Raw genomic sequence first — 22,999 nt, forward strand, 5'->3', positions numbered from 1 at the left:
GGTGTATGTAAACCATATCCTGGTTTCAGGAACCTAGATAAGCCGTCTGCAACCAGGGTTCTGAGGCATGTAAACACCTGATGCAGGTTTCTGATCATTCTGCTTTATGTCCAGGTGAGGAGTCAGTCAGTAAAACTTAAGATATGATGGTAAATCCTGTAATGATGATCAACACGCTGACTTCAGTAAGGCAGCGTTCAGCCAGAAGCCAAAAAGCACAGAAATGATCAGAAACCTGGATACTGTTATGATCATGTAAGCGGGGCTAACGGGGTGCAGCTGGCGTCAGGCTTCAGAGGCTGCTGGACATTTACAACTAGAAAAGAAACACTTTTCTTTTCTAAATGTTGTTTCTGAAGCTTCATGCAACAAATACAAACCCATTGGCAATTAAATCATATCAGAAAAAAATAATGAAAGTCAGCCAGCTACAGAGTGTGAGAGCTGCACTGTTGTCAACTTACGGGGTTGGGTATGCTAACATTAGCTAGAGAGGTACCTTATTTAAATCTTTTATAATTCATTCCTCCCTAAACCTCTGTGGTTGATGAGCTAACATTTATAATAAGGTGTGATCAGATGCATGCTGGACTGTTTACTTACCACAAACAGCCAATGCACCAGCTGTTCAAACGTTAATACTGTAGCTAGCTAGCAAAGTGCAAACCAGCAATGCATGTGTGTGTTTGTGTGTGTGGAGTGTGTCTGTGCTACAACGTTGACTCTAACCTATTTCATCATTCACCAGAAACTCAAGTTCTCTGTTATTTCCTCCAGTTTATCTCCTATTTTACTTGTCTACGTTTATGAATTAGAGTCATGTATAGAGTATATCATGTATAGAGTCATGTGTACCATGCCTTTGCCTCAACGCATTGTCTTTGACCCCCTTTACACCTTGTATTAAAATGCATTTTGGGTGATTGGATTGCAACTGGATAGTGCTTGACCACATGGAAGTACAGGTGTAAATGCACCCAAGATGCATTGAGGACGGATTGTGATCCGATCGGCCAAACCACCTCCGGAGGTGGTCAGGGACGCATTGTGACCACATTGAACACAAATGTAAATGCAATTGTGTTTTCAATCCACATACAACAACTACGTGGGCGGCGTTTGATAGCGCATAGGCCCACGTAGGTTTGACACCCAGTATTCATCCATAAAGGTCCCCATCACTATCCTCTCCCATCAGTCTTGACTGCGTTCCCACATCCAGATTGTCCTCTGGACAGTGGTGGCACTGACCGCAGCTGAAATAAAAGCAGCTGCATAAAACGGCATTCTCCTCTGATTTCGGCATTTGGCATTCCAGTTGTCAAAGACGGCTTCTACCCCGGCTTTGAAAAGCAAGCAAAAGTCCATACAATAGTGCAGCTTCATGATTGGCCACCATCTTTGTTTGTTGTTTTTTTTGGACCCGTGCAAATGAGAGGAGGATGTGACGTTCGGTTGTTTGAGCTGGACAAAGCAATCGGATCTCAATCTGATCTCAATCAGATCTCAATGTGGAGACTGGAGACGAACACGGTATTAATGTAATCAGGTTAAATCATATCTAGATACAATTTGGATATGAGATACATTTTAATGCAAGGTATAAAGGGACTCTTAGTGTCTTCACCTTTATATGCGATCGCATCACCTCACATTCAGTCTGAACACTGATTTACTCAGCTGACATCATAGCGAAGATTAATGGTGAATTAACTGGCAAGCAAGCTAAACTGGCTCTCTAGCAGTGGTGGTCAGGTAACAAATAAAAACAGTTTTACACCGTCACAAAGCAACGTGGTGACAGACACATGTTTGATGAGTATTTGTGTTTTACACTGTAACTGCATACATTGCTAGCTAGATGTTCATCTATTGTAGAGGTCATGTTTCAGTGACTGTTTATTTGCACTCCAGAAACCGGATTACTGACAGAAACCAGGTTAAGGCTCTGCAATAATGTTACAGCTGATTACATGCAGTTTGGTTTCCTGATAAAAGAAACCAGGTTACTTTACAAGACGTTCAAGAATTTGATTACCTGTAAAACCTTTGAAAAATCTGATTTCTTAAGTGCAGAAACACAGTGACTAAACAACCGTAAGTCTCACTTCAGTCGACCTTAAATGATCTGTAATGACAGATGGAGTTCAATGCTAGCAAACAAATTGAGCTCTCTTCCTTGTTAGCCTGGCTTTGTTCTGGTTCTCATCAGTGTGGTGGAGGGACAGACTACATCCTGCTGAACACCTGCACCACCAGTCGTTTTAATATTTGGTTTTACTGGCAAACATTTAGTGACATTAAATAGTAACTGTGTTGAGTATAATAAGGTGTATTTTCAAAGAGTTATACAGCAGTTAGCCTGCAATAGTGCTAAACACAAGATGGCCGCCGTCACTTGGTGAGGCGTCGTCCTGTGAAGAGGAGGAGTAGCGGTATCCTCCTCGCAGTGTTTAAGGATTATGTGATCATAACTGGACATCTGTCACAGCCTGAGCTCGTTGGCCACTTTGGAGGCGATGTTCTTAAAGGCGATGGACGTGCCAGAGATCCTTTTAAACCGCACGCCGTTGAGCGAGAGGCGGGGCAGTTTGCACACCTCAATCTCCCATTGGACCAGACTGTCCTGCCGGGCATCGCCATGCACGCAGAACAGCATGTAGCGCTCGCGCTGCTCGTAGTCACAGTTGTTGGCGTCCAGAACCCTCCGGATCTCCTTCATCATGTCCCCCGGCTCCATGGAGGACGTGGTCTTCATGCTCCAGGTGAAGCGCAGGGAGCGAGGCTTGGAGTCCCGCCCCTCCTCCTTAGGCTCACCTGATGAACTCCTGGAGAAAGGCGAATGAAACAAACAGACAGCGTTAACAGAGGAGGCAGCTGTTATCATGTTACACTGTTCATCCAGAGTATGTTTGATGATTGTAGGACTACCACGTTGAGCTCTGTGTTCAAGGGTCAGTTTACTCTCGAGTGCAGTGGTTTCCAAACTTTTTAAAACCTCCTCATATTCTCAGTACATTCAGCCTTTCTCAATACAGAGAACACCAAGTTTGGACTTCGGAGAACTTAGGATGTTTAACTCAGGAGTCCAAACTCTGGAGGACGGGAGGACGCAAGTATGATCATTCGCAACCAGGACAAACAACAAAAACAATTTGGTAAGAACAGACAAACAGTGGTACAAAAACTGTATGGAAGGAAGATTAAGAGGAAGGAAACTGAGATTAATTACTTTAGTGCTGGATTGACTGGAGTTCTTGTAAGTGGACGTCAGTGTTTTTGCTGACGGCATCAACTCAGCTTCAACACACCTGTACCTGACTACTGTGACTAAACCATCTCAATCCAAAGCTCCACTAACAGAACACAACCTGACTCAGTTATGTTATCACATCCATTAAACGAACTTTAACATAGAATGTTCTGCCTCTGTTCATTCTTATTTATTTCTATTTATTGATGTTTATTGAAATGTGTTGATAGCTGTACTTATATGTTGTTCTGTCTCCCAAAAGGAATTATATCAAATATTAAAACTCGCCACTGGTTGGTGTAAAATGCATTCTGGGATACTTGGCTACCCCAAGTCCACAAAAGTCCAGGTCCCAAAGTGTCCCTTGACAAAAAGGACACAGAGAGAACAAAGTCGTTTGGACTTGGACTGAACTAGAGCAGATGAAGAGACAAGGACGCAGGTTGAGAAAGGCTGTTTCTGAAAACTTGCGTGCTGGAAAGCTTGCTGTGTTTCTATGACAACCAGCAACTGTGAGCGGTCGTCACCCGTCCTAGCTATAGGGTTAAGTCACCAAGACAATGTAAAGCAGAAAGCTCTAAAGACATACGACTTGGTTGTTTGAAATGTTGAATCTCTGAATTAGGTTACAGACAACAATCCTGTCATTCACCTGAACCTGCCTGACCTGTGGAGGCCAGATATCCCAGAAGCAACCATTCCCAGCTGTTACTGACCTGCGCGCAAACTTGGAGGTGATCTTGCCGATGAGGGAGGTGGAGGTGCCGCGGCGGGGCGTGGCCAGCGTGGCGGCGGCGTGCGGCGACAGGCTGGGTGAGACCGGCGGACCGTTGTAGGTGGCGGGGCGTCGGTCTCGGAGCTGAGCGCCGTGGAAGGTGGAGCGGCTGGAGGAGCCCCGGGGGAATCGGGTCCGGTCCGGTGTGGTGCTGCTGCTGCTGGTGACGCTGAAGGCTGACGGTGATGATGGAGGCTGGTGGGGGGAGCTGGGGGCGGGACGAGAGGACGGTAACATAGTGATATAAGATGATGAAACAATGTTTCCACTGTTTAGTTTTTGGATAAATGAAGCGCTGATGTGCTGAAAGAAACTGTGGATCTTATTCCCGTAGTTTTGTTCATCTTTCCTCACCTCTGATACTCTGCGTTGTCGTCGATGGGAGGCAGGCAGGACTTCATGGGATGTCCTGACGCCGACATGGACTTGACATGACGGGGCCGGGTGGAGGAGACGGTTGCCCCCGGCGATGGGGAGGGGGATGCTGCAGGTACCTCCGGTAGACTGAAGCAGAGAGGGATTGGTTAATGATTTGGAGCAAAACAGGTGTGATCAGTGAAAACTCCCAGAATTCCTCTCACCTGCTGTCCTTCCCGTTGGGAACAGCAGCTGAGTAGCGATCGGTGCTCGTCCTCTCATAAACGTACGTGTTCCTCCGAGTAATGCTCTGTAACAAACACACAGAATTATCAGAGACTCTGCAGCTCCTCTCAGCGTTACGGAGCTTTATAGTGAGTTTCAGCTCATTGTTTATCTGTCCGGCTGCAACTTTACTGTTGTGGTTCACTCTCAGAGCTCTCATAGCGCCGTTTTGGGTCGCAGCAGGCAGCTGTTTTCAGAGAAAAAGCTCTAAAAAGCTATTTAGAGCTTAAAAAGAATATTGGACTTACATTCACCAGGTGGACAGAAACACGACTCCAAATGAATGATAATGTTGCTCCGTAACTGCTGGATGTGGAAATAAGCAACTGTTTGCTAACAAGTTCAACATGTCAACTTAATATCTGATGATGAGTCAGTGTTGTGTTCACTACTTGTTTCTGATGGAAACTAGTGGACAAAAAGTCAGTTAATGCAGGTTTAACATTTCTTTATTTAGCAGCTAAGTTACATCACGTTTGTAGGCGCTTCCTGATGCTGTGGACTCTCTGGTTGGCAAGATTTGTTTTTCTGATACTGCAAGAACTAAAACACTGTTGCCGTCCTCCTGTGAAATATCATAATGTGACAGATGTAAATTGGAGAAGGCAAAGTTTTTCTCATCTCTGCAGGAGAAAGAAATGTCTTTTCAGTGCATTCATAGATTTTATTGTGTGAAATTCTTCCTTCAGGTCAGAAGTCATATAGATGTGTGTCTTTCTGTATGGATTCCCTCTGAGACACAGAGGAAGGCTGAGCTGTATTATGTTATAATACTATGTATTATGTTTCAGTTATACACAGGGTGAGTGGGCAAAGTCTATAACACTGCACTTAATGTTACGATAACTAGCCGAGGTAATGCAGAGACAGTTCCGAAAAACAACAAAACAATTCCCACCGTGACCTTTTGTGGTCTCTGTATTTCTGTAAATTGCAACCTGAAACTGTTTCTCACTTCTTCCCAACCTGCAGTCATTCTCATAAACTTGAAAGGAAACATGTTCTACTTTTCCTGATGTCGGAAGTTAAACATCAGGTCCAAGTTCCAAAACTTGAGGTGAACGTATGTAGAAACGCTGCCTGCAAGTCAAAAGGTTCGTTTGAAACGACGTCGGCTCGTCGCACATAAATGGTTCTCTCACATATTTCAGATGTGATTCAGCTCCAACATGTACGGATGGATTTGAGAGGTTGACATTTGGAGTTTGTTTACGTAGCCTCCGGAGCCGGAGGAAGCTTCCTGAAGCTGACCAATCAGAACAGAGTGGGCTCATCAGGAGGCGGGGCCTTAAAGAGACAGGAGCTAAAACGGCCTGTTTCAGACAGAGGCTGAACTGAGGGGCTGAGGTTGCACTACAACCTCAATAATAAACATAAAGTAGAATTATCACCTTTCCGACAAGGTCAACAAAACTGAAAATGTCGTAAAAGTAGAATTTATGGCAGAGCTGTTGGATTGCATTAGACAAGTGTTCCTAATAAAATGGCTGGTGAGTGTTTATGACCACTATATGACCACATAGCTGCCAAAACCACTCAGATCTGTACCTGTCACATCTTTATCTACATGTTCCATCTCGATTTCAGCGATAAAGTTAAAATAAATTGAAAACAAATAAACAGAGGAGGGCGTCCTCTCACCCCTGAGGCTGTAGCTGACTTCCTGCGGTCAGGAGCTCCCATGGGTGAAGCCGGTGTGGCGCCCAGCTCGTCCTTCCTGTCGCTCTCTACGCTGTTGGCATGGCAACGCTTGGTGTAGGAGACAGGCGGCGGGATGGAGGGCGCCACTGTGACACAGGACAGACAGACAGACTTATCTCGCTGTGGTTGATTCATTTAAACACAATTTTGTTTACAATATTTACAACAGATACGACTCCCGGAGGTTCAGAAGATATAGGACGGAATCTCACCGTGGTCGCTGAAACGCCGCTGCTTCTGACTGGCTGACGCGCTGCGAGAGTGGGCGGGGGACTGACTGGTGCCATTGAGGTCGCTGCTGGGTCGTAACCTCTGACCCAGGTTACTGCTGGACAAAGACTCACTGCCCTCAAACTGGTGGAGAGAGTCACAGCAGAGGATTGTGGGTAGAGAGTGGGAGAGGCTGATTGACTTTTAGCTAGGCTTCCAGTGTTTGTGCTAAGCTAGGCTAACCACATCCATGATCTAATGCGACAAACCTCGGCAGGTTTCCTCCCCAGCAGCAGGTATGTAGCCGTCACCTCGTTGTACTTCTGACCCTCCAGCACCTTCATCACTTCGTCCTGAGGGAAGCCCATCGTCTCCATCAGCTCTGATTGGTCAGAAAACACAGCGCACTTAGCTGTGATTGGTCCAAATATAAAGCACCACTATAGTTGCAGAACGGGAAGGCTGCTGCCTCCAGAAGTGTTTTTACCAGTTCTGTATTTCAAACTGGATGTTACTGAACACTGAAACTCTCCCAGAACAAGTAACAATCTTATAGGTTTATGTTCTGATGTGTGTGTGTGTGTGTGTGTGTGTGTGTGTGTGTGTGTGTGTGTGTGTGTGTGTGTGTGTGTGTGTGTGTGTGTGTGTGTCAGACCGATGCGTTTGAGGTCGTAGTCTGGTTCTGGCTCTGAGAACGGTTTCAGCTCCTCGTCCGCGTAGCTGACGTTCATCCATCGATCCTTCATGATTTGCTGCGAAACAGACAAACAACAGGAACAACCGGAGCTGATTAATCTAAATACTAAACATTAAGAGATTTGATGTTATTATGCACAGAGATGTATATCATCCGGAAGGTTCATCACTATCAATACACATTCAATAAACAATCAATAAAAACTGGTCGACATCGAGATTTGGATGTTTTTACAGCTTTTGTTCACAACCCAAAGATATTCAGTTCACTGTCATAAAGGACTAAAGAAACCAGAAAATACTCACATCCAAAAAGCTGGAAACGGAGAATTTGGACATTTTTTTTCAAATATCAAAATAGTTGGCAATTAATCGATTAATCGGTCGATTGTTTCAGCTCTAGACGTTTGGCTCCCCGCTGCTGTTACCTGCAGGCTGCCTCGTTTCCCGGGATTCAGGACCAGCAGCTTCTTCAGAAGGTTCTCACAGTCAGTCGACATGTAGAAAGGAATCCGGTACTTTCCTCTGAGAACACGCTCCCTCAGCTCCTACACACACACACACACACACACACACACACACACACACACACACACGCACGCACGCACGCACACGCACACACACACACACACACACACACACAGCTGTTGTGGTAAAACACAGTGTTGACGTCTATTTTTGGCAGATTGTAGCTGAAACCTGCTTTAAAACTCGCTGGATGACATCACACACTAGTTTGCATAAGTGTGACATCATCATGTAGCTACTCACATACAGCTTAAACAAGCTAAACTTTGCTCACTCTGACTAGCGTTATCGTTAGCTCTTATTGTCGTCTCTATGCATCTAAATCTCATTTTAAAAGTCTTTTTGTGCAGCTGTTGTACAGACCAGTGGTTCCAGTGGTTCCAGTGGTTGCCACGGCAGCCTGCGGTGCCTCGATTCCTTCAATTTTTAACATCCAATACATCGTTGTTCATTTAACACATTTTGTTGAGTTTTGATATTGGAATCTGTATTTATTGTTGCTGTTTCACTGAACTTAAAGGTGTTTCTGTTATTTTGTCCACCCTGATCTACCTTGAGGTTTTGTCCGTCGAAGGGCAGCGAGCCGCTGACCAGCGTGTACAGAATCACTCCCAGACTCCAGACGTCCACCTCCGGCCCCTCGTACTTCTTCCCCTGCAGAGGTACAGAACTACATTACCCAGCAGCCCTCTGCTGTCACAACACAACAGCACACTTTAATTCACTTCTTCAGTCAATTATTCACTAAAAAAACTGAAGAACTTTGTTTTAAATTAAATTTCTTACTACTATATATAGTATATATAGTAGTATATATAGTAAATGTCATTATTAAGACCTCTATAATTTCATTAATAAATCAAAAGTCCTGCCACAGTCACACCAGTTTTCCCATCTGCCTTCTCTTCTTTCCTTCCGATACTAAATATGAAGAATTTTGGGGGAAATGCAACAGAAGCAACCAGCTGACTAAAGATGTGATTTATGCAGAATGTAAATGTGATGTTTCCTGTGGTTGGTGGGCGGAGCCGAGCGTTCACCTGGAAGAGTTCGGGAGCGGCGTAGGGAGGCGAGCCGCAGAACGTGTCCAACTTGCTGCCCAGCGTGAACTCGTTACTGAAGCCGAAGTCTGCGATCTTAATGTTCATGTCGGCGTCCAGCAGGAGGTTCTCTGCCTGAGAGACGGACGACCACCATGAGATGATGCTTCCTTTCTTCTATCAACACTTTGTGTTATAATGTTTGTCATTTACTTTACTTTATATACTTTGGAAACATTTTCTGGCAATCGATTAATCGACTAATTGTTGCAGCTGTAACTGAACCTGAGTGTGTAACTGTGAGACAAAGAGACGAATGACAAACAACAGGATCAGTGTGTCTCCATTAACAATCTATAGTCATTTCATATGGTTCTGTGTGTGTGTGTGTGTGTGTGTGTGTGTGTGTGTGTGTGTGTGTGTGTATATGTGTGTGTGTGTGTGTGTGTGTGTGTGTGTGTGTGTGTGTGTGTGTGTGTGTGTGTGTGTGTGTACCTTCAGGTCTCGGTGTACTATCCTCTTCTGGTGACAGTACTCCACCGCTGACACAATCTGACACAAACACACACACAGACAAACAGGACAAAGAAGAAGAAGAAGAATCATTAGAAAACATATCATTTAAAACGAGACGTTTCATCAGACGTAACCGTTGGCGACGGACGTTCGCAGCCATTTTGTCGTGTTAACTGGGAGATATCATCACAGTCAGAAATTTCTGATATCTAGAATTATAACGAGGAGACTGATCTGACTGATATGATGTGAACTAATAAAATGATAATTAACAGTTAGCAGCTAATTTGTCTGCATGTTCACCGCTGCCAGTTCGTCCTAGTGGCCTCTTGCGGTACTGCAACTAAAATCCTCTGCAACCCGAGAAATATTTTCCCCACAGATCCCCGTTATAAGAGGGACATCTGTAAAACTGTTGACAGACAGATGTGAGTTTTAACAGCAGATGTGATAGTGAGGGGACGGCTCTGTACCCAGCAGAACCAGCTCAGCCGTTTAAACAGCTAGTGGATCACAACAAAACAGATGATTTATGAGTGGTGACACTGATGCAAGCTGATGTTTTTGTCCTTCGGGGGGGGGGGGGGGGGGTCGCTGTGGTCCGGTCCCCACATGCAGCTCTGCAGGATGAACATGAGAAGGTTTTACACACAGAGACACCTGCAAATCATACAACTTCTAACAGTGAGTGAAAACTGTTTGTGCATGATCTGTGACATCACCAATAGTCTGGAGCCAATCATGGTCCAGTATGCAACTTACACTAAGTGTGATGTGAAGGAGGAACATCTGGTGTCCAGCAGGAAAACTTCTGATGTGAAATATATTTGCATATTTATAGATTCTGGACTGTTAATGAGGGAGAAGGACTAGATGTTATTTTTAAGGATTTTAACAAGATAATTGAACATTTTTTTTGTGAAAATTTTTATCTACGGATGCAAATTAGCTTCAAGCTAACTCCGGTGTAGTGCATCTTTAATGTTTAAAACTGAACACTGTCCCAATCAATAAATCAAATCAATCAATCAGACACCAATTATTATCCAAAAGTATTTTACATACATCTTAGAACATGTCTGTTGGGGATCTTTAAGAGTTTGTAATGTGTTTTTGTCGTGATCACTGTCACCAAATCTACCAAAACCAACTCAGATTAGCTGATATACAAGTGAAGAAGTTTTAAATGATATTCTGATGCTCACTGAAGATGACCTGTTTATTATTATATGTGATGTTACTCAGCAGTAACCTGTAGTCAGTCTTTGTTCGCTGCACCACAGAGTCCTGCTGTACTTTTTATGCAGCCATGACGACGTCACTGTTGCATCACAAACACACTGACGCTGCTCCAGACAGATTACAAACCCATTTAAACTCAGGCTTGTTATGTTATATTGTTATTAATCAGCTTTTGCTTCATCAACATTATTGTTCTTGTTCATTAAGTTTGTTTTAGAAAATGCTGCGCTGTGTGTGTGTGTGTGTGTGTGTGTGTGTGTGTGTGTGTGTGTGTGTGTGTGTGTGTGTGTGTGTGTGTGTGTTTACAGATGTAGTGAATATAAAATGGTCTCACCTGGCGGAACTTGGCTCTGGCCTCCTTCTCCTTCATTCGTCCGTGAGCGACCAGGTAGTCAAAGACTTCACCTGAGATACAGACAGGTGAGATACAGACAGGTGAGATACAGACAGGTGAGAGACAGACAGGTGAGATACAGACAGGTGAGAGACAGACAGGTGAGATACAGACAGGTGAGAGACAGACAGGTGAGAGACAGACAGGTGAGAGACAGACAGGTGAGCAGGTGTGTCACACTGTTAACAGCTGATCATGTTCATTGACAGACAGGTGGGCGGGTCTTACCTCCACTGGCATACTCCATCACCAGGTACAAAGTTTTCTCCGTCTCGATCACCTCGAACAGCTTCACTGAAAAACAACAGCAGGAAAATCTTACTGCTGCCAAATACTGAGCTCTACTGCTGCTAAATACTGAGCTCTACTGCTGCTAAATACTGAGCTCTACTGCTGCTAAATACTGAGCTCTACTGCCGCCAAATACTGAGCTCTACTGCTGCTAAACACTGAGCTCTACTGCTGCTAAATACTGAGCTCTACTGCCGCCAAATACTGAGCTCTACTGCTGCTAAACACTGAGCTCTACTGCTGCTAAATACTGAGCTCTACTGCCGCCAAATACTGAGCTCTACTGCTGCCATATACTGAGCTCTACTGCCGCCAAATACTGAGCTCTACTGCCGCCAAATACTGAGCTCTACTGCTGCTAAACACTGAGCTCTACTGCTGCTAAATACTGAGCTCTACTGCCGCCAAATACTGAGCTCTACTGCTGCCATATACTGAGCTCTACTGCTGGTAAACACTGAGCTCTACTGCTGCCAAATACTGAGCTCTACTGCTGCTAAATACTGAGCTCTACTGCTGCTAAACACTGAGCTCTACTGCTGCTAAATACTGAGCTCTACTGCTGCTAAATACTGAGCTCTACTGCTGCTAAATACTGAGCTCTACTGCTGCTAAATACTGAGCTCTACTGCTGCTAAATACTGAGCTCTACTGCTGCTAAACACTGAGCTCTACTGCTGCTAAATACTGAGCTCTACTGATGCTAAATACTGAGCTCTACTGCTGCCAAATACTGAGCTCTACTGTTGCTAAATACTGAGCTCTACTGCTGCCAAATACTGAGCTCTACTGCTGCTAAACACTGAGCTCTACTGTTGCTAAATACTGAGCTCTACTGCTGCCAAATACTGAGCTCTACTGTTGCTAAATACTGAGCTCTACTGTTGCTAAACACTGAGCTCTACTGATGCTAAATACTGAGCTCTACTGATGCTAAATACTGAGCTCTACTGCTGCTAAACACTGAGCTCTACTGATGCTAAATACTGAGCTCTACTGCTGCTAAATACTGAGCTCTACTGATGCTAAATACTGAGCTCTACTGCTGCTAAATACTGAGCTCTACTGATGCTAAATACTGAGCTCTACTGCTGCTAAATACTGAGCTCTACTGCCAAATGATCTTTCTTTGTTACAATAACTTTAGCAGGAAAAAGAGGAGGTGTAGAACTCCATTATGGAGCAGAATGATGATGATGAGGAGCTGAAGGAGGAGTAAAAGGAGGAGGAGTAACATGATGATGATTAGGATGAGGAGGAGGAGGAGGAGTAGGACCATGATGATGATTAGGATGAGGAGGAGGAGGAGGAACATGATGATGATTAGGATGAGGAGGAGGAGGAGGAGGAGGAGAGGAGCAGACTCACCGATGTTCGGGTGGTTGAGGATCTTCATCACACTGACTTCTCTAAAGAGCTGCAGAAATGATCTGAATCAGTGACGCTGACACACATCTCATCACATGGCTACCAGTTTCCCCCCGTTTCCAGTCATTGTGCTAAGCTAGGCTAAACATAGACAGATATATCCACAACACTGGATTGGTTGTCATGGAGCGTTTCCTTGGTAACCTTCAGTAAAGGTGTTTTAATGATGGTGAGAGCGAATGTGACATAAAGTGTTAAAGGTGTTAAATATCCTCCCTGATTGGCTGAGAGGGAACCGTATCAATAACAAACTCTCACTTAAATCTTAAAGAAAGTGATCAGGAAGATCAGCAGTCAGAGGTCAGAGGTCAGAGGTCAGGGGTCAGAGGTCAGAGGTCAGGGGTCGTACCTTCTGCAGGCTGGTGGGGTTCAGCTGAGTTTTGTCGATGATCTTGATGGCGACCTGTAGGACGACACGTCAGAAACAATATATAATATATATTAATATAATATTAATAATAATAACATTTTTATTTTCATTCTTGCAGATATTTTTTCTGCGGCTGTAAACATGTTTGTGGGATTTTACTTCAACGTTTCTGAAAACCTCATCAGAAGCTTCACTTCCTCTGTGATCGACCACCTGCTGTCACATGACTGAGGTCACATGACAACAAATAAACTCCACAACAACCCGCTGAGGAAGGCCTCAAGATGTGGCTGAAAGCAGTGTGTAGTCGGGGTCACATTTCATTTATATTCATTTTATTTATATATGTCATATATAATAATATATCAGTCAGAGGGACCAAACCACTACTTTTACTGCAATACTTTAACTACATCAAGCTCATAATACTTATGTACTTTTACTAATAATGGAGTATTTTTACATTGCTGTACTGGTACTTTTACTTCAGTGAGTGATCTGAGTACTTCTTCCAGCACTGCATTTTGGGTAATGTAGGCACCAGGTTCTGTGGAGTTAAAAGGTGATTTCTCAATATGAACACGGTAACACGCTTCAACCCTGCCGGATATAAACTACAAGGACTACAACGTTTCAGTGCAGTTTTAACCGTTTTAAAAACTGAAATACAGACGCAAAGATACAAATAAAAACTGACTGCAGACCAAAAAGAGTTTCAGAGGAAATACAGAGTCAGCAGCACAAGAGCTCAGATTTATTCAGGCTGGAGTCCAAAAAAAAAGATGATCAATGAGATTTAAATCGACTGCGGAGACGTTAAAGTCAGAACGTCAGCTGCTCCACGGAGAGAGAGAGAGAGAGAGAGAGAGAGAGAGAGAGAGAGAGAGAGAGAGAGAGAGAGAGAGAGAGAGCCAGCAGCTGATTGGACGGATCTGACTTCTCCTCTCAGAAAATGGATCTTAAAATAAGTAAAAACGTGTCACACACACACACACACATCAAATCACGGTCACTTGTGGGGACATTACATAAGCTTACATTCATTTCCTGGTGATTTAACCTCATCTTCACCATCACCACTGACCCAAAAATCAGCTTTTGTACCCAACTGGACAAACAGACCCCAATTAACTGGTCCTGAGTCTGAAATTTGTCCCCAAAAGTAGCCTACGACAGACCACACACACACACACACACACACACACACACACACACACTCTCTCTCTGTTTGATCTTCTGACCAATCGGATCCGAGCTGCTGATGTCTGCAGCATCAATGATTCATGGGTGAAGCTGCTGCGAGCTGTTACGTTTCAAACTGATTTAACCCTGCTGACCCTCAGAGAGTCTTTACTGTTCACACATGTGAGGACAGAAGCAGCTGCAGGACACCTTCAAAAAATTAACTCTTTGAATAATTAAATATATGTGTTTGCAGCTCTCACACACTGCTTGCTACTATCAAAAACTGATATTACAGCTCTAATGTATGGAAGACCAAACCTGACTTATTAATAAATTAATGAAATAAGAAAATGATGACATATATATGAATAAAATGCACAAAACTGGAGAATCGATTCTATATTAAAAAAACAGACAAATAAATTGATAAATACATTCATAAAATTGTAATACATTTAGTTTTAGAGTGAGTTGATATATTCTGTCCTTGAAAATTAATTTGTATTTATTTGTTCTTAAGTGTGTAAAAATAAACATTTGTACTAGAAGAAAGTGTTTAGAGAAAATAAATGATTTATTCTCAAGTTACTTTGTGAATTTTATTTCATTTTATCATTTTCTATGAAGTCTTATTCAATCCTACATAATAATAATTTTCAGCTTTATCATGTTTGTTTTTAGACATTTCAAACGTTTTTTTTTTTTTAATGTTTATTTGATGACTGTTGGTTTAAGACTTCTCACCTCTCGGCCGGTCAGCGTGTGTCTGGCCAGCTTGACTTTGGCGAAGTTTCCCTTTCCGATAGTCTTCAGCAGCCGGTAGTTCCCGACGTGCGGCTGTTCGTCTGCGGCGGACGTGACGGAGCTGCGGCATCGCGGCAGACTGTGGCGACTGGAGGATTTGGTGGGCGGGGCCGGCGGTTCAGGAAGGCCGTCTGTAGTCTTTGGCTGCAAGAAAACAAACAAACAAAACAGATTTATTACAAACATTAACAAGATCAGAAACTGAGTCCGACTGAGCTCGAACGCTTCACACCGGAGAGACGGGAGAGGTCGATGGTTTGAATCCCGTCACAACATTCAAGTCAATAAATGTTCAGTACAGCGGCTCTTTAAGGAGGAGGAACATCTTCACATACATGTTCAGTGAGCTACATCATGTCAGAACCTCCTGGTTCATCTAATTAAAGCTTATCAGGCAGAATCATCTCAAACCCAACAAGCCCCCCGAAGGTTCAGACCAAGCAGCAACCTCCAGGCTGTAAAATGAAGCCAAAAACTGCAGTTCCTTGAACGACCACTTGAGGCTCCAAAAGCGAGTCAATCCCCATAGACCCCCATGACAGCAGAAATAAACATGTTTACAGCCTGGTACAAACAACGGTTTTGGTTTTTTTATAACTCACCCGTTTAAATTTTATTAAGCCGTAAAGTTCTGCATAATGAAGGACATGGCTGCTTTGAGTGACAGGTCCGCCAGCCGCTAGGTGGCTTGTTTCAGCCGTTCGGCCCGCCTCTTTGCCCATTTTTGATTGGCTGGGAGTTAGGCAGCGTCACGCACTGCCAAGATGGCGACGGCCGGAGCGGCTCGCTTTGAGCTTCAAAACCGCTCTTCAGAAACCAACGAGTGACGTCACGGTAACGACGTCCATATTTTTATACAGTCTATGGTTCAGACTCATTATCCTTGTTAGCTTCGCACGAGTCAAGTGTTAAATAAAACATCAGCAGCACAGTAAAATCTGCTTCATCTATTCTTCTGTGTTGAGATGTTAGCAGGAACGTAACACCTGCGCAGGTTGTTTGGTACAATAATGATTGTTGCTCCATTTTTATATGAAACTGGGTGGAAGTTTGTGGATATTTTAAATCTAATGCAGAACGCCAACATGTCTGATATCACAGCGACACATCAGACAGTTCAGAGGAAACTAACTCTAGTTATTCAGTTTGTCCACATGTGGTTGTTTGTGTTTTTCTTTCTGTTGCTTTTTCACATCGTTTGTAACCTCTGGTTCTGATGAGTGCTACATAAATAAACTGTATTATTATTATTATTATTATTTAGTGAAGAGATGATTGGCTGAAATAAATTGTAGGTTGATTGGAATTATGTTTGTTTTGTCCCTTTTATGTCCTTTTGCTGATTATTTCTATGATATAAAGACTAAACACAGTGATGTGGCGTCTGGTGGAGTAAAAGCTGATCATTATTTTATTTGTTTTTTTCATTAAATTACATCCAAATAACCGGAGCCTTTACTTTTACTGTTTGCTATTGATGACCTTATGATGAGCTTGTTTTTTCTTCTTAAACTTGATGACGTTCAGGCGTCAGAAGTGTCAGATGTTGTTGATCTATTATCACTTATTATGGTGCTTTTCAATCAACAGCCATTCAGAACACCTGCAGCAGGAAGTCCTCCAGCCTCTGGATCACCGTGAAGACGTTTCCAGCGACGGCGCAGATGTTTGTGTCGATGACGGCGGACAGATGAAGGTCGTAGCTTCTGTCTGACCTTCACAGTCTGCATGTGAACGTGTTTTTTATCAGATTTCTGTCACTGTGATCAGAGGAAATGCATCATTTCATATAAATCTCAGAGAGGAAATGTAATGAAACATGATGGAGCAGAGGCTCGCGGTGTCAGTTTGTTGTTGAAGCAGCTGATAAAAGGTTCAAACTGGAACATTTAGTTTATAGATTAAAACCTTTATTTTATACTTTCAACAAATATAAAAGCTGCTACAGGATCTCCTGCTCAGAATTATTGGAAATTCTCCACAAACATCAGCGTCAGACGCTGGCTCACAGCAGCGATGGAGGCTTGTTTACTTCCAGGAAACCGACAGCAGATGTTTGAGAGGGTCAAACAGCTGATCGCTCGGCAGCAGAAGCTCTCGTCTCCGTAACGTTTCCTCACAGGAACAGTCGGTAGAGTTGTGACTGCGGTTTGTAGAGAAACCAGTCTGACGGCGTCTGAATCAGCCGGAGGACTCGACACTGAGGTGACAAAGACGTCTACTGTTACACCTCAGCGCTGTGACATCACAGCGCACCGCCATGACACTCGACACCGACGGAGGGACAGTTACAGACACCATGTTCACTCTGAGGATTTGGTTTTGGGATGCAAACTTCAGCAGTTCTGGTAGTTTTTGTTTATCAGTTAACTTGATCCAAACAGCAGAAAGTGAATAAATATTTGTTGCTGTGGTTCTTTATGACGCCTCCCTGATGCTGCTGCATTACGGAGAAGAATCTAAACATCTAAAGTGTCTAAAACCTTTGCACCGTACAGTTTGTGGAAAGAGAACATGACCTTGTTGTGAGAAAGGTGCAGCTGATCCTGGCTGCCTTGGATCAGTAACTCGTTACAGATGAAATGTTCTTCTTCTTCGCTTTCTTCAAACTTCCAGCTGACTGAATGTGTTTGTTGTCCTCTACAAGAGGAGAACAGGCGAAAATAAATAAGTTGAGAGAACAAATGAGTTTTTTTTTTCTGCATGGCTGCTCCTGGCCTCCGTACAACGACCTTGTGGCCTCCAGAGTTTTGTAAATGTGAAAACGCCGGCTTGGCGTCGTCGTGTGTTTGGAGAAAAATGGAACTTTGTCATATATCGCTGACAAAACAGATGTTGGCAGTAACACAGTGTTTCACTGGAAGAGGAAGAAGAAGAAACACAACAACAGTGGCGGACGGCTTCATGAGAGTGTTGTTCTCTTTATTTCTACTTTGACAGCTTGTTCAGAGTTAAACGTATCTATTTACCACCTTTCTCTGCTCATTATGGACTCTTCATCACCTCAAAGTTCAGCTCCTCTTTTTCTGTGTCCTGATGAAAACACCTGTGGTGCATAAGACGTGTGGTTGACTTCAGGGTCCCAGTTTGTGGGACTAGTGAATCTAGTGCAGCAGCAGTGACTGTTGGACTAAAGTTCCTCCTGCTGAAGAACAGAACAGGAAGTGTTTTTTTTTATTTATTTCTGGTTCAGTTTACAGATGACAGCGGCTGGAGGCTGTTTGCTGTTGAAAATACAAAAAAAAAAAAAAAAAAAACAGATACGCTGATTAAAAATAGAAATCTTTTTTCCTTTTCTCCACCAAACTGGATCACAGAGTCTAGAAACAGGAAGTGACTCGACATGTGAAAAGCTGATTCACAATCACGACATTTATTAAAAAACACAAAACAATAAAAGTCCAGATGTAGAGTCACAGCAGCGACGTCACGTCTTTATAATGTTTACAGCTGCTACTGATGGTCGAAGTCTAAGACGACGTCATCAGACGTCTTGTCAAAGATCTTCAGTTTACTGTCATACAGACTAAAAAAAAACAGGAAATATTCACATGCTGGTGTTTGTTTCTGTTGTAATCACGTGTTCTTACATTATTGAAGTTCATGCAACAGTTTATGTAAAGTATAATAAGTATATTTTGATTACAGGAACATATATTCTAGATGTTTGCGGTGGATTGTGCTGTAAGATGGTTTCAACGCCCGCAAAGGACCTGAGATGTAAAAGAAGTTCTAATCAAACAGTTTATAAAATGATTGAACATATATAACGTGTGTACATAGCACTTTAAATGAATTTACATTTGTTTCCTGCCTCCTGTGGACTTGTGATTCACTCAGTTTCACAAGAAAAGAGGATTAAATTCAGTGGAAGACGAGTCAAAACTAAAGATCCTGAAAGAGCTTCAGAGCTTCAGATGTCGGACGGTCTGAGGTGGTTCGTCTCTTCCTGATGCACGGAGCACTCAGACGACACACTGAACACTTTTTAAAGTCTGTTTTATTGTCTGTTTTTAAACGGCTGCCGTTCTTATTGCTAATAAAGTTTATTGAATTGAATTGAAGAGACTGTACAGACCCTCTGTGGTTAAAACTAGCATCAGTTAGCTGCCGTGGTAACCAGGATGCACACACACACACACACACACACACAGTAGGTCAGAGGTCAAAGTTCAGGGACTGGTTGGGACTCTTGAGGTGGATTTTGTTCCCTGTGTGGCTTCATGTCTCACTGCTGTGTGAGGAGGAGGAGGAAGAGAAAGAGGAAGAGGAGGAGGAGGAGGGGGTTTCTACTCCCACTGGGGGAATCCCATAGTAAACCTATGTGTTGCCATGGTGACAGAGAAAAGCCCGTGGCAGCTGATTTCACAGTTCAGCAAAAAAGCAGCAGAGTGATTCATCAGGGAGGAGAAAAGAGATGAGCTGCAGACGTCACATGACACAGTGACCACCGGGTCAAAGGTCACCGCACCAGGAGGGAAGAGGAGGAGGAGGAGGGGGGGGGGGCAGTTTTAAACATCTGAAAACTGTAGAGGACTGATGACATCACCTGACTCTTGATGTCACATGCTGCAGTGTATTTTGGGAAAAAAAAAATCAATAGTCTGCAGACAGTCGACTGTAGCTGCTGAACGTCCCGCAGAGCTGAAGGGTAAAAGATCAAAACTCTGCTGAGACTCAAAGACACGACGGAGCCTCAAGGAATCATGTCAGCTCATCATTCTATAAAAACTCCTCCGCACATTTCCAGACTGAGTGTGATTTACTAAATATCTGCTGTTGGTCATGAATTAACCTCCATAAATCCACTTAGAAACCAAAAGAAGCTGCAGAACATCAGGTTTTACTTCCTGCTAACAGCTGAGTCACATGACTTTTAATGGAGACTATTTATCCAAAATGTAAGTAAGTGAAGGCTTAAAACGGCGCGACTCAAACTGTTTATTTACTGTATATGTTACTTCATGCACCTGCAGCAGATTGTCGCGGCTCTTATCCTCGACGGAACAATTAAATGTATTTTGTTGTTTTCTGACACACAGCTGCAGTACGCTGGAACATAACGTCTGATTTATAAGACCAAACACGTTTCCCACTTCCACACCCAGCAGACACAGCGCGACATGAACAGCGTCAGCGATAACTCGTGGGGGTTCCTCAGGGCTCCGTTCTGGGGTTTTACATTTACACGCTAATATGTAACAGTTGATTTATCCATAAACCATCAGATCACAGCTCCTCTGACTCTAACAGATTCATAGTTGGCGGCTTCAGAAACCACCTAGAGACTGTTCCAAGAACAATTCATGTGGGTTTTCTGTTCTGACACAAGCAACTAAAACTAATTGGTTAATGTCGCCTCGATTACCGGCAGCAGAACACGCTGGAAACTCAACGTCTGACATATTAACAGTTTATTAAGTAGTTGTGGCTAACATGTTGGCTTTTTACACATCCAGCAGACACAAAGCAGCACAATCATCCCACTGAAGTGATGTTTGAATATAAACCCAACATTCTCTGTCATGTTAGCTCTGGTTTGGTCTCCACCAACTCCTGAGAAGAATGTCTGGCTGTTCTGCTGCAGCAAAAACCAAAACTAGCAGCTACAAAAGGCTAAAAAAAAAAGCTCCACAGAGCTGCAGAGTTGGTCTGTTTCACTGTCAATATAAGAATATTAATAACAGCAGCTTTAAGACATTCCAAACTTTTGATCTAACACTGAGCGCCATGACTCACAGCCTGCAGTGCAGCAGTGTCACACGCTGTTAGCATTCCTGCATTAGCATGACAATAAGGAGGCTGCGTTTACCCAGCATTCCTTCAAGGTCCATCAGCCCAACAACAAATACCCCAAACCTGAAGTATGCAACCCCAAAGGCTTCAATATTAAAGGATCATTCTGCTGATTCTCTATATTTGTCTTCATGTTTGGATCCAAACCAACAATGAACTGATCTACTAACAAGTATCTTGTGTGTATCAAAGCTGATATATCTGATTAAAAACACATCAGTGTGTCACAGCGCTGCACTGGGTCACATGATCCTTCATCATGAAGAGTTTGGTCACGTTAGTTAGTTTAGAAACGGCTCCAAACTCTAATAACAGCATCATGTTTTCAGTCTCTGGAGAGTAGTTTTCGTGCACGGCAGACACTACTGAGCATGTGCAGGAACACTGTTCTGTTTACAGCTTTGCTAGCTTGTTGCGCTACATATCACAACCTCTGACTTTATACTGAAGTTCATTGAGAAATTTACAATGTCTGAATCTGATTAATGTGACTCGCACATGCTCAGTGACAAACAAGCTAACATGACCAGACGCACTGATCTGCTGGTCAATAATATAACTGATGCACCTTTAAAACCTCCAAACACACCGTCAACAGTTCTTACTGGGTCTGTTTCTTCAGTAGCTCAGTTAGTTTCAGGAGCTCCGAGCAGCTCGACTGTATCGAGATGGAAACAAACAAATATCAACAAACCTGAACAAATAAATCCTGAAATATCTGACTGGATACACGGCCGGTTTATCGAGCTCTCTGTTTTGTGCTGATTCATCAATAAATGTTCACTTTGCCCCACAGGAGCCACAAACTAATTACTAATAAAAACACACAGACAGAGGGAGAGACGGGGGTCCACACCTTCGTTTTTGGCTCCCAGCAGGTTAACATGACGACTGGTTTTTGTAATTTCAGTGAACTGACCCTTTACATAAAGAAGCAGTGAACCTGTGAGCAAACATGGCTGACACTGGAGCTGGATATTTAATAGGATGCAGTGTCTCTGATCAGCTGATCCACTCTGAGTCTGCAGATCAATCAAAACTGTTCCTGCTGGTTTCAGCTCCTCCCAGTTTAAACTGTCAGACCCCAAAATCCATCAATAATCAAACTAATCATAATCCATCACTAATAAATATAAACTCTACTAATAATAAAACTCCATTAATTATTAATATTTAAACTCTAATGATAAACTGCATCAGTAATAAAATTAACTGAATCGATAATAACACTAATAAAAAAATATGACTTAAAATTATTAAAAAATGAATCAATTTAATTTTTAATTAAAAATAATTAAACTCTATTAGTGCCACATCAATAAAATCATTAAACTCAGTCAATAATAAAACAAATATAACACAGTAATAAAAATATTTCAACTCCATCAATAATAGAGCTAATCAAAATAATTAAACATGTATTTCAACCTCATCAGTGATCAAACTCCATCAGTAATCGATAATCGGTCAGACCCACCTGTTCAGACTCGCTCACCGGGGTCAGGCGCACTCTGCTCGACATCTTTCTGGATCCCTCCGCGGCTTTCTGCTCTCTTCAGTCCGGCAGCAGCATCTCCTCCGCCGGCTGCTCTACAGCATCTCTCCCCGGGAACCAGGCCACCTCAGCGGGGCTCAGCCGGGAGGCTCCGCCGGCCGGAGGGAGAGGGAGGCCGGGGCGGCGGCTCACAGGAAGGCCCGCTGTTTGTGCTGTTGCGGGAGAGAGCCCCGCATGGAGACGAAGCGGGAGAGAGAGAGAGAGAGAGAGAGACAGAGCGAGGAAGAGGAGGAGGAAGAGGAGGTAGAAGAGGAAGAGGAGGAAGAGGAGGAGGAGGAAGAGAGCAGAGGAGGAAAAGTTAAAACGCTTCCTGGAGGAGACGCGGCGATCCTCAGACAGCAGCACTGCGGAGCCCTGTGACGTCACAGCTCCTCCTCCCCGTCATGCTCATCTTCATCGACGTCACCGCCCCCCCACCCTCTCTCCAACCCCCCCAGACTCACACCCGCTATGGATTACACGTGTTTCAACGAGTGTTTTAACGGTGAATCAGCTGAAAAACAACAAGGGCGTTTCCTCTCATTCCCCGTTAATCCCGTTAAAATCCCGTTACAAATGTTATTTATACAAACT

General features: G+C 43.4%; 1 protein-coding gene across 1 annotated transcript; it reads right to left on the reverse strand.

Moving 5' to 3' along the window:
- Positions 1-1,571: 1,571 nt before the first annotated feature.
- mark1 (MAP/microtubule affinity-regulating kinase 1) lies at positions 1,572-22,772 on the reverse strand. Its single transcript, XM_044343600.1, has 18 exons — positions 22,349-22,772; positions 15,016-15,219; positions 13,066-13,119; positions 12,657-12,705; positions 11,226-11,291; positions 10,938-11,008; positions 9,341-9,397; positions 8,846-8,980; positions 8,358-8,459; positions 7,706-7,825; positions 7,237-7,333; positions 6,851-6,963; positions 6,584-6,725; positions 6,312-6,457; positions 4,610-4,695; positions 4,383-4,532; positions 3,970-4,236; positions 1,572-2,828 (listed from the first exon to the last, which is right to left on the reverse strand). The coding sequence occupies exons 1-18, from the start codon at positions 22,391-22,393 to the stop codon at positions 2,486-2,488; spliced, it is 2,247 nt and encodes a 748-aa protein (XP_044199535.1). The 5' UTR covers positions 22,394-22,772; the 3' UTR covers positions 1,572-2,485.
- Between the last annotated feature and the right edge of the window lie 227 nt (positions 22,773-22,999).

Source organism: Thunnus albacares, chromosome 3 (genome assembly GCF_914725855.1).
Source record: "Thunnus albacares chromosome 3, fThuAlb1.1, whole genome shotgun sequence".
Classification (NCBI taxonomy): domain Eukaryota; kingdom Metazoa; phylum Chordata; class Actinopteri; order Scombriformes; family Scombridae; genus Thunnus; species Thunnus albacares.

Bases quoted from the DNA above. Each gene is read 5' to 3' on its own strand.
- mark1 (XM_044343600.1), bottom strand. From the start codon at position 22,393: ATGTCGAGCAGAGTGCGCCTGACCCCGGTGAGCGAGTCTGAACAG. The intron at 13,120-15,015 runs GTGAGAAGTCTT...GTCGTCCTACAG, and splicing joins ACACGCTGACCGGCCGAGAG to GTCGCCATCAAGATCATCGA. The intron at 7,826-8,357 runs GTAGATCAGGGT...GTGTGTGTGTAG, and splicing joins TCGACGGACAAAACCTCAAG to GAGCTGAGGGAGCGTGTTCT.